The 17,318-nt window shown below is 43.2% G+C and overlaps 2 protein-coding genes across 3 annotated transcripts in view; one reads left to right on the forward strand and one right to left on the reverse strand.

Annotated features, from left to right (window-relative positions):
• LOC129857109 (protein C1orf43-like) lies at positions 1 to 7,096 on the reverse strand. Of its 2 annotated transcripts, none has more exons than XM_055925044.1 (7): positions 6,831 to 7,096; positions 3,755 to 3,856; positions 3,568 to 3,667; positions 3,370 to 3,423; positions 2,787 to 2,953; positions 2,601 to 2,659; positions 1 to 2,519 (listed from the first exon to the last, which is right to left on the reverse strand). In XM_055925044.1, the coding sequence occupies exons 1-7, from the start codon at positions 6,891 to 6,893 to the stop codon at positions 2,291 to 2,293; spliced, it is 774 nt and encodes a 257-aa protein (XP_055781019.1). In that variant the 5' UTR covers positions 6,894 to 7,096; the 3' UTR covers positions 1 to 2,290. The 2 variants fall into 2 exon arrangements, with proteins under 2 accessions (XP_055781019.1, XP_055781020.1); XM_055925045.1 differs by having other exon boundaries at positions 1 to 2,501; positions 6,831 to 7,095.
• The window catches only part of LOC129856799 (uncharacterized), a 25,290-nt gene continuing 14,276 nt past the window's right edge, over positions 6,305 to 17,318 (forward strand). Inside the window, exons 1-5 of the mRNA XM_055924511.1 lie at positions 6,305 to 6,529; positions 7,120 to 7,245; positions 7,470 to 7,927; positions 8,152 to 8,609; positions 8,834 to 14,128. The gene's annotated coding sequence lies outside the window, so the exon portion shown is untranslated. The remainder of the gene's footprint in view (positions 6,530 to 7,119; positions 7,246 to 7,469; positions 7,928 to 8,151; positions 8,610 to 8,833; positions 14,129 to 17,318) is intronic.

Below are 17,318 nucleotides of genomic sequence, written 5' to 3' on the forward strand. Positions count from 1 at the left end.
TCTGGTCCAGTGGTACAACTTTAATGGAATGGCAGCTGCAGTATGTATTACAATGCACAGAGGATAGATCAGGGGAGTCCATTAAAACATAAAGCAGCCTATTCAGCACTATTATCAGGCCATAGTAATGGCTGGGACGGAATAAATAGAATGGTATTAAACAAATCAAACACCTGATATTTTCATGTGTTTGTTACCATTCAATTCCATCCATTATTATGAGGCGTCCTCTCCTCACCAGCCTCCTCTGGTCCCAATCATACATCAATCATACACACAACCCATTAGATTCGAACACACTTCTGAAGCTGTTCACATTTGACTGGAGGAACATTGTGCTACAATCATACATCAATATTACTCAACCCATAAATCTCTAGCCTGGTCCCACATCTGTAGGTGCTTTAGATAACTCCACTGACGAGTCATATGAGCCTGGGTACCATACCAGTCTGTTTCTGCTGTAAGAGAGTGGGGATTGGTTAAAGCAGAAACTGACTGGAACCCAGGCTTTATAGCCAACTCACACCTCATTATGAATAGATCGGACTGGAACCCAGGCAATATAGCCAACTCACACATTAAGAATATATCAGACTAGAACCCAGGCTACATAGCCAACTCACACCTCATTATGAATAGATCGGACTGGAACCCAGGCTATATAGCCAACTCACACATTAAGAATATATCAGACTAGAACCCAGGCTACATAGCCAACTCACACCTCATTATGAATATATCAGACTAGAACCCAGGCTACATAGCCAACTCACACCTCATTATGAATAGATCGGACTGGAACCCAGGCTATATAGCCAACTCGCACCTCAAGAATATATTACGGTTTTAGTATTCAACCATTCATACACGTAATAAGTTAATTGTATTAAAATCAATTAGAATAAAGCATTCATATTATCTTTAAAAATGGAATACCAAAAAATATTTCAGCAAAAAAAAAAAATTGTACACTAAAAAGTATAATTTTTATGCAGCAAATGGACAACAGTCAGACTGTAGCATGTTTATTTACTTGTAACACTAGCCCTAAACCAGAGCAATATATATGTAAATACATGGCTCTAGCAGTAATACTGGAATAATCCATAGTTCTTCTGTCCTGGTCCTGTAGAGTTACAGGCTGTATTGTTCCAGCTCAACAGTGACTAACCGGATTCTACTATTCAGCTTGATTGGAGGTGTGTTAGTGCTAGGCGGGAACAAAAGCCTGCACAGTCTGTACTGTAGCTCTCCAGGGCCATTGTGAGGAATGCTGGTCTGCTATAACGTAGTCCATCAATAGCTTAGTTAGCACTGAGCACACTATAAACAAGTCTTACTCTAATACTGTGCATTAATGCAGCGTTTCCCAAACTCAGTCCTGGGGACCCCAAGAGATGTACGTTTCAGGTTCTGCCCTAGGACGACACAGCTCATTCAAATAATCAAAGCTTGATGATTATTTGAGTTAGTTGTGTAGTGCTAGGGCGAAAACCAAAACGTGCACCACTTGGGGTCCCCAGCACAAAGTTTGAGAAACCTTGCATTAATGCATAGAAACTGCATGTAGCTTGTCTGGTCTCATCTCTTTTTGCATAGCCCTACATGATGATATACCTGCAAAGTCTGTGCAAAAGTTCACAATGATGTTTAAGGTCAAATAAGCTTAAATCTAGTGCACTATTTATTATGTGAGACGCATGATAGGCAGTAGGCAGTGTTTTTCCTCAGGACTAGTAAGGCAGCGTAATGTTACTGTCATTCCTATACTGCTGTGCTACTGTTAATCCTGCTGTGCTCCAGTCTTCCCAACTCTACCAAGTCTCTTCTCTCTCCGCTGGCACTAACAAGTCTCTCACTAACTCACCAACCTCTTCTTTTACCACAAACCCCAGTATCTGACCCCTCCAGGAGCTTTACTTATCACTACCTTAATTTCTTTTTTATTTAACCTTTATTTAACTAGGCAAGTCAGAAAATAACAAATTGTTATTTACAATGACGGCATAGGAACAGTGGGTTAACTGCCTTGTTCAGGGGCAGAACGACAGATTTTTTCCCACCAGGCTATCTACTATGGAAATAGAGAAGGAAAAGTGAGTCCAGTACTCGCAACAAAACAGATTTAAAGTGGTAGAAGTTGTAGTTTTCAGGTTGTTCTCTAGGGAGTTGTAAGTTCTCAGGGTTGTAGGGAGTTGCAGTTGTCAGAGGCAGCAAGTTGTCGTTTCTCAAGGTATGCTGTAGGGAATTGCAGTTTTTCGTGTTATGCCATAGGAGATAGTAGTTCTCAGAATGTGCTTTCCAAGGTGTTGTACTTGTCTTTAAAGTTCTTGAGTTCCAGGAAGTGTTTTGGTCGTTTGGTGCGTTGCCCAGCTGACGGCAGGTATGTGACCTGGGAGGGGGGAGAGGGGGGGGTGGGCTCTGGGGTACTGGTCAGGTCTTTAGCTGCTGACTGGTGATGCTGGTCCAGACTGGTGGAGCTGGAGTGGCTCTTCACACTGGGGAGAGAAGAATAACTACACGAGTCAAACTTGAAAAACCTTCATTAAAACACATGAGTAGTGCTTAGATAAATGACAGTGCGTGTCTATACTCACACAGAGGCCAGTTCGTTCAGGGCTTCCTTGTATTTGACAAACTCTGCTTCTCCAAACACCTTCAGACACAGAGAGACAAACAGGAGTCACACACTATAGACCACTCAGTAAGTGGCAGACACAATGTCATGTGGAGACACAGGCATCTTTCTCTCCCCCTCCCCCAGATAAGAGACACACACTGACCCCGGTGCCGTGGCGAGCGTTGTGGTAGCCCTCCAGCAGTGTGTCTATGAGGGAACTGCGGCTGCTGCGGAACAGGGAATGGGAACTCCTCAGATCTAGAAGCCAGGCGCGGAATCTCCTCCCTGTCACAGCTGTGGGAGTCCCTCCCAACTCACTGAACGGAATATCTGACAGGAGATGAGATGTTTTATGATCAAATTGGAGTTATGAATCTAGAGGTCGAAGGCCACTGATTCATAAGGTAGTACATACAGTAGGTGAAGAGGATGTGCAGCATTATAAACTGGGTGGTTCGAGCCCTGCATGCTGATTGGCTGAAAGCCGTGGTATACCACAGGTATGACAAAACATGTATTTTTACTGTTCTAATTACATTGGTAACCAGTTTATAATAGCAACAGGGTTTGTGGTATATGGCCAATATACCACGGCTAAGAGTTGTATCCATGCACTCCGCGTTGCGTCGTGCTTAAGAACAGCCCTTATTGCTTAAGTATACCATAGTTACTACATAACTATCACTGGGATGGGATGATGACAGTGAGATGTACAGGCCAGGGTGAAACGGCAGGAGAGGACTTACCAGAGTCTCTAATGGCATCTAGTGCCCTCATTCTGTACAGGTAGTCATAGCAACCTGCAAAACACACACACACACACACACACACACACACACACACACACACACACATTGATCATCTTTTTTAGTTCACAGAAGGCAACTGTAGCTAAAGAATGGGTAGAAAAGATATCTACATGATGTGTGTGTGTGTTCTCTCACCGCCACTCAGTAGTCTGTCGTCCTGTTCAGACAGCAGGCGCGGCTCAAAGCGGATCTCCTGAACCTTGGACAGACGAGAGTCTATCTCCTGTCTCAGCTCCTAAAGGACAAAGGAAGTAGAGAAAATTAACACGTGTATAGAAAAGTAATGTTAAAATAAGTCAGACTGAGTGTGTGTGTGTCTTACCTTTGGAGCGTTGTGGCCCAGGGGTACATGTGGTCCTCTACGAGACTTCATGGCGAAGCGCATGATCTGCCTCTTCACAAAGATGAACAGCAGCACAAACACCTGGAGACACAGACCTCTGTACATTAGAGACATCAACCTATCCAGAGGAGTATGTTCTAGAAGAGACATCAACCTATCCAGAGGAGTATGTCCTAGAAGAGACATCAACCTATCCAGAGGACTATGTTCTAGAAGAGACATCAACCCATCCAGAGGAGTATGTCCTAGAAGAGACATCAACCTATCCAGAGGAGTATGTTCTAGAAGAGACATCAACCTATCCAGAGGAGTATGTTCTAGAAGAGACATCAACCTATCCAGAGGAGTATGTCCTAGAAGAGACATCAACCTATCCAGAGGACTATGTTCTAGAAGAGACATCAACCCATCCAGAGGAGTATGTCCTAGAAGAGACATCAACCTATCCAGAGGAGTATGTTCTAGAAGAGACATCAACCTATCCAGAGGAGTATGTTCTAGAAGAGACATCAACCTATCCAGAGGAGTATGTTCTAGAAGAGACATCAACCTATCCAGAGGAGTATGTTCTAGAAGAGACATCAACCTATCCAGAGGAGTATGTTCTAGAAGAGACATCAACCTATCCAGAGGAGTATGTTCTAGAAGAGACATCAACCTATCCAGAGGACTATGTTCTAGAAGAGACATCAACCTATCCAGAGGAGTATGTCCTAGAGGGGGGGGACACAATATAGAATTTGACAAGGCAAGATATACACTGAACAAAAATATAAGTGTTGGTCCTATGTTTCATGAGCTGAAATAAAAGACCACAGAAATGTTCCATAAGCACAAAAATAATTGTGTACAAATTTGTTTACAACCCTGTTAGTGAGCATTTCTCCTTTGCCAATATAATCCATCCACCTGACAGGTGTAGCATATCAAGAAGCTGATTAAACAGCATGATCATTACACAGTTGCACCTTGTGCTGGGGACAATAAAAGGCCACGCTAAAATGTGCCATTTTGTCACACAACACAATGCCACAGGTTTGTCTCAAGTTGAGGGAGTGTGCAATTGGCATGCTGACAGCAGGATTGTCCACCAGAGCTGTTGCCAGATAATGTAATGTTAATTTCTCTACCATAAGCCACTTCCAACGTCGCTTTAGAGAATTTGGCAGTTAAGTCCAACCAGCCTCACAACCGCAGACCACCTGTAAGGCGTTGTGTGGGCCAGCGGTTTGCTGATGTCAACGTTGTGAATAGACTGCCCCATGGCAGTGGGGTTATGGTATGGGCAGGCATCATTTTTTTATTTTTTTTATTTAACTAGGCAAGTCAGTTAAGAACAAATTTTTATTTACAATGAGGGCCTAGGAACAGTGGGTTAACTGCCTTGTTGAGGTGCAGAACAACAGATGTTTACCTTGTCAGCTCAGGGATTCGATCTAGCAACCTTTCAGTTACTGGTCCAACGCTCTAACCAAGTACAATGAACACAATTGCGATATCGTGACAAGATCCTGAGGCCCATTGTTGTGTCATTCATCCACCACCATGACCTCATGTTTCAGCATGATAATGCACAGCCCCATGTTGCAAGGATCTGTACACAAATCCTGGAAGCTGAACGTGTCCCAGTTCTTCCATGGCCTGCATACTCACCAGACATGTCACCATGTTTGGATGCTCTGGATCGATGTGTACGATAATGTGTTTCAGTTCCCGCCATTATCCTGCAACTTCGTTCAGCCATTGAAGAGAAGTGGGACAACATTCCAAAGGCCACAATCAACAGTGTCGCTCTGCATGAGGCAAATGGTGGTCACACCAGATACTGACTGGTTTTCTGATCCACGCCCCTACATTTTTTAAAAGGTATTTGTGACCAACAGATGGATATCTGTATTCCCAGTCATGTCAAATCCATAGATTAGGGCCTATTGAATGTATTTAAATTGACTGAAATTGTTGCGTTTATATTTTTGTTCAGCATATACTGACACAGCTTGCATGGAGGTGCCTCCAGAAAGTCAATTACAGTAATCATATGATTTGTAACTCATCTTATTGGTCCGTCTGAATTATTGTTTGTTATGATTAGTTGCAGTTATCACTCTGGAGAATGCACTTCCACTTGGGGGTATTCATTAGTCGGATTCAGTTGCAAAACGTTTTGAACCTAAAATCTCACGTAAACCCTGTCCACAATAGATACATTCTTAGTTCACCCAAATTACAAAATGACATTTGTGTCAATACCCTAGAAGCAGTCTTGGTATGACCGCAATCAATGCTTTAGTTAAGTTTCCCTGGCACTGTTTCCAAATGCATTTGTGACACAAATCCCATTTCGCATGTTCAAATCATCTATAAGTGACTTTGATGAGCTTCAGAATCAATTTGAGATACTTTCAGATGATTTGGACGTGATGCGCAAAAAAATGCAAACATCGGTCCAATGACTTGAATGTGGTTTGTGCCACAAATGCTAAAAGGTTAGAAACGAAACCAAAGCAAGGGAAATAAAACCAAGGCGTGGATTGCTGTCATACCTTACAGTTGGGGTGTCAAACTCATTCCACGGAGGGCCTAGTGTCTGCAGGTTTTTGTTTTTTTCTTTCAATAAAGCCCTAGACAACCAGGTGTGGGGAGTTCCTAACTAATTAGTGATGTTAATTCATCAATCAAGTACAAGGGAGGAGCGAAAACCCGCAGACACTCGGCCCCCCGTGGAATGAGTTTGACACCTGTGCGGCTTACAGGGTAAGGAAACCAATGTGTCATTTTGTAATTTTGGTGAATTATCCCTTTAATAAAAGCTAGCTATATTTTACTGCGTTGTGCGCTTTCCGTACAAGTGTCCAGTTCGTCTTCATTGCCTGTCATATAACCTGTTTTTTGTTACACATTGTTTGACACTTCTGCTGTGTTGCCTGTCTCTATACTGTAGCTAGCAAGCTAATTCCATTACTCAGGAGTCCTGAGAAACGCAACAGCTAGCTAGTTGTGTCAAGCATTCTTTATATTAAGGAAAAACACGAGAACACATTCATTTAAGACTTACCAGACTTCCGTAGGCCATAACAAGCACTACGTTGACGCTGGAAAGAGGAGAATCGGACCTCATGTTGAAAGTCTTCGTCAAAAGCTAAATTAACGTAGAATCAACAGAACGCACTCATAGTTCCTTTCAGAATGTACACGAGTGACTGTAACAATGAATTATCAAATGTCGGTTAATCCATTGGAAAATCTGTAACAATGAAGCGTTGACACTTCCCTGTTGTTGATATCGTTTGTTGACATCCGGGATTGTCACGTGATCCATTCCCTGCCTGGTTTCGATGACGTAGCCGTAGCCTACAAAGGTCCTTCACCGCCACCTGCTGTTCGACAACCCACGAAACACAGGCGCTCCTCTCCGATGAGTGAGTTTCAACCTCTATAGTGGTCTCCATTCTCTACGAACCAGTTAGTCGGTGAGAAACAAGAACAGTATTATAATATTCTCATGTGCCATGAACTGTTTAATGTAATTTGTAACTGCTAATTTGATAGGCCTGTAGTAGGCCTAATATTGCCTTTGTAAGGGGTTATGGTTATCTTATCCTCTGAAGCCTACGGGAAATACTAGGAATCTGTCAGTTCTCTACGAAGGCAATGTGAGTTGGATGATGATTTACGATCCTATTTGTCCCAATAGACAGAGAAGCCATTCTTCTGGAGGAGACTGTGGTGGGAGGCTGAAAAGATGTCTGGAGTTGCAGATGTGAACATTGGGATGTTTCCCTCACATAACCAGACCAGCGCTACTCTGTCCAGCAGAGATCTTCATTTACATTTTATATAGTGCTAATTAAGCTGTACATGGGTGGAAACAGAGACTCTCCTCATCCATTACCAATGTGTAACACCCATCTGATTTCTCTGCCTCTACAGTGTTTCCCATATTGATTATTGCTTTGCTGGGTGGAAAATCTCTCAAAGCAAAACCCTGGGCCTCTGACACCAAAACATTCCATTTACAGCTAATGCTTTTGGGTAGTGGTCAACAGAGATGGTGCCTAGCCTATACAATGGCCTATACACACAGGCGCTCCTCTCCGATGAGTGAGTTTCAACCTCTATAGTGGTCTCCATTCTCTACGAACCAGTTAGTCGGTGAGAAACAAGAACAGTATTATAATATTCTCATGTGCCATGAACTGTTTAATGTAATTTGTAACTGCTAATTTGATAGGCCTGTAGTAGGCCTAATATTGCCTTTGTAAGGGGTTATGGTTATCTTATCCTCTGAAGCCTACGGGAAATACTAGGAATCTGTCAGTTCTCTACGAAGGCAATGTGAGTTGGATGATGATTTACGATCCTATTTGTCCCAATAGACAGAGAAGCCATTCTTCTGGAGGAGACTGTGGTGGGAGGCTGAAAAGATGTCTGGAGTTGCAGATGTGAACATTGGGATGTTTCCCTCACATAACCAGACCAGCGCTACTCTGTCCAGCAGAGATCTTCATTTACATTTTATATAGTGCTAATTAAGCTGTACATGGGTGGAAACAGAGACTCTCCTCATCCATTACCAATGTGTAACACCCATCTGATTTCTCTGCCTCTACAGTGTTTCCCATATTGATTATTGCTTTGCTGGGTGGAAAATCTCTCAAAGCAAAACCCTGGGCCTCTGACACCAAAACATTCCATTTACAGCTAATGCTTTTGGGTAGTGGTCAACAGAGATGGTGCCTAGCCTATACAATGGCCTATACACACAGGCGCTCCTCTCCGATGAGTGAGTTTCAACCTCTATAGTGGTCTCCATTCTCTACGAACCAGTTAGTCGGTGAGAAACAAGAACAGTATTATAATATTCTCATGTGCCATGAACTGTTTAATGTCATTTGTAACTGCTAATTTGATAGGCCTGTAGTAGGCCTAATATTGCCTTTGTAAGGGGTTATGGTTATCTTATCCTCTGAAGCCTACGGGAAATACTAGGAATCTGTCAGTTCTCTACGAAGGCAATGTGAGTTGGATGATGATTTACGATCCTATTTGTCCCAATAGACAGAGAAGCCATTCTTCTGGAGGAGACTGTGGTGGGAGGCTGAAAAGATGTCTGGAGTTGCAGATGTGAACATTGGGATGTTTCCCTCACATAACCAGACCAGCGCTACTCTGTCCAGCAGAGATCTTCATTTACATTTTATATAGTGCTAATTAAGCTGTACATGGGTGGAAACAGAGACTCTCCTCATCCATTACCAGTGTGTAACACCCATCTGATTTCTCTGCCTCTACAGTGTTTCCCATATTGATTATTGCTTTGCTGGGTGGAAAATCTCTCAAAGCAAAACCCTGGGCCTCTGACACCAAAACATTCCATTTACAGCTAATGCTTTTGGGTAGTGGTCAACAGAGATGGTGCGTAGCCTATACAATGGCCTATACAAACATTGAACTGTCAAGCAAGCAAACCATTTATCATAATTGGCATCTCCTGAAACTGAACTGTTTCTGCGTAAACATAATATTTTTTTATTTTTTGTTTTTCTGTGATATATAGGTGACAAGTAAGTTTGCCTATGCGTTGTCATTGCATGGACTTTGGTCATTCATGATATAGATATAGGCTAATGTCACCATTCCATAGTCCATGATAGCATGGGGAGACTTTGAGATTGGCTCATTTGGCTGATACTGTATCTGCACACAGCCACGAGACATCTGTCTGTACACTGTGACAGTCTAGTCATCTATAACCCAAACCACTTCCCTGCTTCCGTTATGCTACTGGCTGACTGCTACTGGCTGACTGCTACTGGCTGACTGCCCCTGGCTGACTGCCCCTGGCTGACTGCTACTGGCTGACTGCTACTGGCTGACTGCCCCTGGCTGACTGCTACTGGCTGACTGTCTGTTACTGGTGGATGTAAGGGGTAATGGCTGTGACTTGTTGCTTCACTACAGATTGCACAAACACATGTAAGTACTGTACCTTTCTTATTACAGATTATACATAAATGTTACAATGTTATATTGCACATGCGCCGAATACAACAGGTGTAGTAGACCTTACCGTTAAATGCTTACCTTCAAGCCCTTAACCAACAATTCAGATTTGTAAGTAATTAAGAAAATATTTGCTATATATTATTTATTCATTTAGAAAAAAGTAACACAATAAAATAACAATAACAAGGCTATATACAGGGGGTGCCTGTACCGAGTCAATGTGCGTGGGTACGGGTTAGTCGAGGTAATTGAGGTAACATGTACAGTCGTGGCCAAAAGTTTTGAGTGACACAAATATTAATTTTCACAAAGTCTGCTGCCTCAGTTTGTATGATAGCAATTTGCATATACTCCAGAATGTTATGAAGTGATCACATGAATTGCAATTAATTGCAAAGTCCCTCTTTGCCATGCAAATGAACTGAATCCCCAAAAAATATTTCCACTACGTTTCAGCCCTGCCACAAAAGGACCAGCTGACATCATGTCAGTGATTCTCTCGTTAACACAGGTGTGAGTGTTGACGAGGACAAGGCTGGAGATCACGCTGTCATGCTGATTGAGTTCGAACAACAGAAGGAGGGTGGTGCTTTGAATCATTGTTCTTCCTCTGTCAATCATGGTTACCTGCAAGGAAACACGTGCCGTCATCATTGCTTTGCACAAAAAGTGCTTCACAGGCAAGGATATTGCTGCCAGTAAGATTGCACCTAAATCAACCATTTATCAGATCATCAGAACTTCAAGGAGAGCGGCTCAATTGTTGTGAAGAAGGCAACAGGGCGCCCAAGAAAGTCCAGCAAGCGCCAGGACCGTCTCCTAAAGTTGATTCAGCTGCGGGATCGGGGAACCACCAGTACAGAGCTTTCTCAGGAATGGCAGCAGGCAGGTGTGAGTGCATCTACACGCACAGTGAGGCAAAGACTTTGAGGATGGCCTGGTGTCAAGAAGGGCAGGAAAGAAGCCACTTCTCTCCAGGAAAAACATCAGGGACAGACTGATATTCTGAAAAAGGTAGAGGGATTGGACTGCTGAGGACTGGGGTAAAGTCATTTTCTCTGATGAATCCCCTTTCCGATTGTTTGGGGCATCCGGAAAAGATGCCCCAAACAAAAAGAAGACAAGGTGAGCGCTACCATCAGTCCTGTGTCATGCCAACAGTAAAGCATTCTGAGACCATTCATGTGTGGGGTTGCTTCTCAGCCAAGGGAGTGGGCTCACTCACAATTTTACCTAAGAACACAGCCATGAATAAAGAAGGGTACCAACACACCCTCCGAGAGCAACTTCTCCCAACCATCCAGGAACAGTTTGGTGATGAACAATGCCTTTTCCAGCATGATGGAGCACCTTGCCATAAGGCAAAAGTGATAACTAAGTGGCTCGGGGAACAAAACATCAATATTTTGGGTCCATGGACAGGGAAACTCCCCAGACCTTAATCCCATTGAGAACTTGTGGTCAATCCTCAACAGGCGGGTGGAAAAACAAAAACCCACAAATTCTGACAAACTCCAAGCATTGATTATGCAAGATTGGGCTGCCATCAGTCAGGATGTGGCCCAGAAGTTAATTGACAGCATGCCAGGGCGGATTGCAGAGGTTTGGAAAAGAAGGGTCAACACTGCAAATATTGACTCTTTGCATCAACTTCATGTATGTCACGTTCTGACCTTGGTTTATTTGTGTTAGGTTGGTCAGGGCGTGAGTTGGGGTGGGCAGTCTATGTTCTTTTTTCTAGGTTGTTTGTTTTCTATGTGTTTTGCCTGGTGTGGTTCCCAATCAGAGGCAGCTGTTTTTCGTTGTCTCTGATTGGGAGCCATATTCAGGTAGCCTGTTTTCCATTGTGTGTTGTGGGTGGTTGTTTCCATTTCAGTGTTTTCACCATTCGGGACTGTTTCGGTTTTCATTTTGGTTCTCTTGTTCTTTTTGTATTTTGTATTCATTCTATTAAAAGATATTATGGATACGTACCATGCTGCACATCGGTCCGATATTTCCTACTCCTCCTCAGACGAAGAGGACGAAAGCCTTGACAATGTAATTGTCGTTAAAAGCCTTTGACACTTATGAAATGCTTGTAATTATACTTCAGTATTCCATAGTACCATCTGACAAAAATTTCTAAAGATCCTGAAGCAGCAAACTTTGTGAAAATTCATATTTGTGTCATTCTCAAAACTTTTGGCCATGACTGTAGGTAGGGGTAAAGTGACTATGCATAGATACTAAACAGCAAGCAGCAGCAGTCTAAAAAAGGGGGTCAATGAAAATAGTCTGGGTAGCCATTTGATATACTGTTTAGCAGTCTAATGGCTTGGGGGTAGAAGCTGTTATTAAGGAGACTTTTGGACTTTGACACTCCAGTACCGCTTGCCATGCTGTAACAGAAAAAACAGTCTATGACTTTGGTGGTTGGAGTCTTTGACAGTTTTTAGTGTCTTTCTCCTACACCGCCTGGTATATATATTTTTTAACTAGGCAAGTCAGTTAAGAACAAATTCTTATTTCACAATGACGGCCTACCCCGGCCAAATCCTCCCCTAACCTGGACGACGCTGGGCCAATTGTGCGCTCTATGGGACTCCCGATCACAGCCGTTTGTGATACAGCCCGAGATCGAACCAGGGTCTATAGTTACACCTCTAGCACTGAGATGCAGTGCCTTAGACCGCTGCGCCACTTGGGAGCCTACTGCTGGATGGCAGAAAGATTAGCCCCAGTGATGTACTAGATCGTAAGCACTGCCCTCTGTAGCGCCTTGCGGTTGGATGCCGAGCAGTTGCCATACCAAGCGGTGATGCAACTAGTCAGGATCCTCTCGATGGTGCAGCTGTAGAACTTTTTGAGGATCTGAGGACTCATGTCAAATCTTATGTCTCCTGAACATACGAGTGAGTGAGTGACTGAGTAAGACAGTGACTGAGTAAGACAGTGACTGAGTAAGACAGTGACTGAATAAGACAGTGACTGAGTGAATGAGTGAGTGAGACGGTGCCTGAGTAAGACAGTGACTGAGTGAATGAATGAATGAGTGAGACGGTGCCTGAGTAAGACAGTGACTGAGTGAATGAATGAGTGAGACAGTGACTGAGTGAATGTCTGCTCGCCCGCCTGCCTCTGTTTGTGTCTGTTTATATTCCCATGCAGTATAAACCGGTGTGGTTGGTCAGCTGCCCTCTCAGACCACATTCTGCTACTGAGAATAAACCATGCTGCCTTCACAGCCTTGGCAGTCTGAAACATCTAGAGGAAACAGAGGAATACTGCTACTGAGAATAAACCATGCTGCCTTCACAGCCTTGGCAGTCTGAAACATCTAGAGGAAACAGAGGAATACTGCTACTGAGAATAAACCATGCTGCCTTCACAGCCTTGGCAGTCTGAAACATCTACAGGAAACAGAGGAATACTGCTACTGAGAATAAACCATGCTGCCTTCACAGCCTTAGCAGTCTGAAACATCTACAGGAAACAGAGGAATACTGCCACTGAGAATAAACCATGCTGCCTTCACAGCCTTGGCAGTCTGAAACATCTAGAGGAAACAGAGGAATACTGCTAACGAGAATAAACCATGCTGCCTTCACAGCCTTGGCAGTCTGAAACATCTACAGGAAACAGGAATACTGCTAACGAGAATAAACCATGCTGCCTTCACAGCCTTGGCAGTCTGAAACATCTACAGGAAACAGGAATACTGCTTCTGAGAATAAACCATGCTGCCTTCACAGCCTTGGCAGTCTGAAACATCTACAGGAAACAGGAATACTGCTAACGAGAATAAACCATGCTGCCTTCACAGCCTTGGCAGTCTGAAACATCTACAGGAAACAGGAATACTGCTAACGAGAATAAACCATGCTGCCTTCACAGCCTTGGCAGTCTGAAACACCTAGAGGAAACCGAGGAATACTGCTAACGAGACAGTGGTCATGAAGGAGGAATACTGCTGACGAGACAGTGGTCATGAAGGAGGAATACTGCTGACGAGACAGTGGTCATGAAGGAGGAATACTGCTGACGAGACAGTGGTCATGAAGGAGGAATACTGCTGACGAGACAGTGGTCATGAAGGAGGAATACTGCTGACGAGACAGTGGTCATGAAGGAGGAATACTGCTGACGAGACAGTGGTCATGAAGGAGGAATACTGCTAACGAGACAGTGGTCATGAAGGAAAGGAGACAAGGAAAGGATCCTGTTAGGGACACAACACACTGTATATGTAAATGAAAGTGTGATACTGATGTCTCTACTGGTGGTGTGACACTTCTTTGTTCTCTCAGGAAGGAAGTCTCTCAGCTCACGCTTCAGACGACAGAGCGGAACAGCTACAAGTCTGAGGTAAATGTTTTTTGACCCTAATTTTAAAGTCATTTTCAACCTTTTCATATATTTCTTATAATGCAAATACTGTCTTGTCTAGATCTGCTCTGTTCCAGGGCATCAACATGACACTGAACACACTGACAGATATATAATCAATATGTGGGAGTACCTTTAGACCTATTGACCTGTGCTATTGATGAGTTGATGTTATTTATCTCAGTCAGAGCCCTGAACTGGCCAACCCTCACATTGCCCCAAGACTCTCTCTGTCTTACCTATCTTTTAGACATCTCCAAAAAGGAACTCCCCTGGGGAAAATGAGTGTTGGAAGTATAGGCTCATATGAGCTGTGTGGAGGTCTCCTAATGCAAGCCTTTGTTGATTCCCCATTACACAGGTAACCTGACTCAGCTTGGTCTCCGCTCATGTAATCTAACATTCTCACTCTGTACAGTTAGTTTTACATCCCAATGTTGTTTCACCTGGAAAGGTTACCTAGGGTGGGCTGAGAAGGATTAGGCTCTCTCTCTCTCTCCCTTTCCCTCTCTCTTTCTCTCTCTTCTTCTCAGTTTCACATCATCATCAGAACCGAGAGATTGATTTTGATATGGCTGTTTTGTGTGTGTGTGTGTGTGTTGTACAACGTCACATCTCATGTAGTGTAGTTGTAAATCTACTGACTGACTTCAGGGTTAACTGATCAATACAAAATGGCAGCATGTGTTTGTACTGTATGTGTGTGTGGAAGGGGATGATACATATGCATGTGTACATACAGTATAAGTGTGTGTGTGCGTGGTCAGAAGGTGACACACTGAGCGAGTCTGGAATGCCGTTCTGTGAGGAAGGAGGGAGTAACAATGGAAGGGGGAGGAGAGAGAGGGGGGGGGGGTAAACCAGTGGGGTAGGTTTGTGTTACTGTATAGATACATAATGCAAAGATGACAGAGAACACACAGAGAGAGGGAGCTGGGAGAGGGAGCTGGGAGGAGGATGAGGATGATGGTAACAGTACTCTCTCCCACTACTACCACAAAACACAGCTTCTGATTGGATCAGCTTGGACTCCTAAGTTTCTCTGAAGGTAAGGTGTGTTTCTGTGTCTTTGTTAAATTTGGCTTTAGAGTGAATGGGGCCATGTTGTTGCCAACGGATACGCAGGTGGGAGGCTTTGTGAGCTGGGTGAACAGGTGTTTCTGTAAACTGACACTGGGACTTACCTGAGTCAAAAAAGAACTGGTACACATAGAAAAACACACATTACCATCCAAAGGAAGTCAACAAGTCTTCTTGTTGATAGGTGTTATTTATTCATTTTTGGGATCTTCAAACTTTCTGATATAATGATATATCATGTAGATTAGTTGTACTGTGATGTTTTCAGCTGTTTACTTTTGGCTGGGATGGTGACAGTTGGGTGACAGTTATTCTGTTCACTGATATGACAGCAGTCTGCACCCATTAGACAGTTAGCTTTGCATAACGCCCCAGAGATGAAATAGTTGACAGTGGGAGGTTATATGTCAATCCGTAGGTGAATGACTGGATAACAAGTCAAGAACCCATAACTGAAGGGATGCTTCACTCTAACTTTCACTGGTTGTGAGTACTGTAGTAGATAGTGAGTAGGGTATCTTGTACCGAGTAGGGTATCTTGTACCGAGTAGGGTATCTTGTACCGAGTAGGGTATCTTGTACCGAGTAGGGTATCTTGTACCGAGTCTTGTACCGAGTCTTGTACCGAGTCTTGTACCGAGTCTTGTACCGAGTCTTGTACCGAGTCTTGTACCGAGTCTTGTACCGAGTCTTGTACCGAGTCTTGTACCGAGTCTTGTACCGAGTCTTGTACCGAGTCTTGTACCGAGTAGAGGATCTTGTACCGAGTAGAGGATCTTGCACTTAGCACATTTTTTCCCTACAAGATATTCTACTATCTAGAACCAAAAAGGGTTGTCCACATAGGAAAACCCTTTGGATAACCTTTTTTTGATTCCAGGTAGAACCCTTTTGGTTCCAGTTAGAACCCTTTTGGTTCCAGGTAGAACACTTTTGGGTTCCATGTAGAACCCTCTGTAACCCTTTCTACAGAGGGTTCTACATGGAAGCCAAAATGTTTTATACCTGGAACCAAAAACGGTCTACCTGGAACAAAACAGTGTTATCCTATGGGGACAGCTGAAGAACCCTTTTGGAACCCTTTTTCTAAGAGTGTACTGAGTATAGTATCTTGTACTGAGTATAGTATCTTGTACTGGCAGTAGAGTATCTTGTACTGGCAGTAGAGTAACTTGTACTGACAGTAGAGTAACTTGTACTGACAGTAGGGTAACTTGTACTGACAGTAGAGTAACTTGTACTGACAGTAGAGTAACTTGTACTGACAGTAGAGTAACTTGTACTGACAGTAGAGTAACTTGTACTGACAGTAGAGTAACTTGTACTGACAGTAGAGTAACTTGTACTGACAGTAGAGGATCTTGTACTGACAGTAGAGGATCTTGTACTGACAGTAGAGGATCTTGTACTGACAGTAGAGGATCTTGTACTGACAGTAGAGGATCTTGTACTGACAGTAGAGGATCTTGTACTGACAGTAGAGGATCTTGTACTGACAGTAGAGGATCTTGTACTGACAGTAGAGGATCTTGTACTGACAGTAGAGGATCTTGTACTGACAGTAGAGTACTTTGTACTGACAGTAGAGTACTTTGTACTGACAGTAGAGTATCTTGTACTGACAGTAGATTAACTTGTACTGACAGTAGATTAACTTGTACTGACAGTAGAGTATCTTGTACTGACAGTAGAGTATCTTGTACTGACAGTAGAGTATCTTGTACTGACAGTAGAGTATCTTGTACTGACAATAGATTAACTTGTACTGACAGTAGAGTATCTTGTACTGACAGTAGAGTATCTTGTACTGACAGTAGAGTACTTTGTACTGACAGTAGAGTATCTTGTACTGACAGTAGAGTATCTTGTACTGACAGTAGAGTATCTTGTACTGACAGTAGAGTATCTTGTACTGACAGTAGAGTATCTTGTACTGACAGTAGAGTATCTTGTACTGACAGTAGAGTATCTTGTACTGACAGTAGAGTATCTTGTACTGACAGTAGAGTATCTTGTACTGACAGTAGAGTATCTTGTACTGACAGTAGAGTATCTTGTACTGACAGTAGAGTATCTTGTACTGACAGTA

This window comes from Salvelinus fontinalis, chromosome 6 (genome assembly GCF_029448725.1).
Source record: "Salvelinus fontinalis isolate EN_2023a chromosome 6, ASM2944872v1, whole genome shotgun sequence".
In the NCBI taxonomy this organism is placed as follows: Eukaryota; Metazoa; Chordata; class Actinopteri; order Salmoniformes; family Salmonidae; genus Salvelinus; species Salvelinus fontinalis.

Excerpts from the sequence above, each read along its gene's own strand:
- LOC129857109 (XM_055925044.1), bottom strand. The coding sequence starts at position 6,893 with ATGAGGTCCGATTCTCCTCTTTCCAGCGTCAACGTAGTGCTTGTTATG. Across the intron at positions 2,954-3,369 it reads AGATGCCATTAGAGACTCTG|ATATTCCGTTCAGTGAGTTG; the intron begins GTAAGTCCTCTC and ends ATCTCCTGTCAG. Across the intron at positions 2,660-2,786 it reads ACGCTCGCCACGGCACCGGG|GTGTTTGGAGAAGCAGAGTT; the intron begins GTCAGTGTGTGT and ends CTGTGTCTGAAG.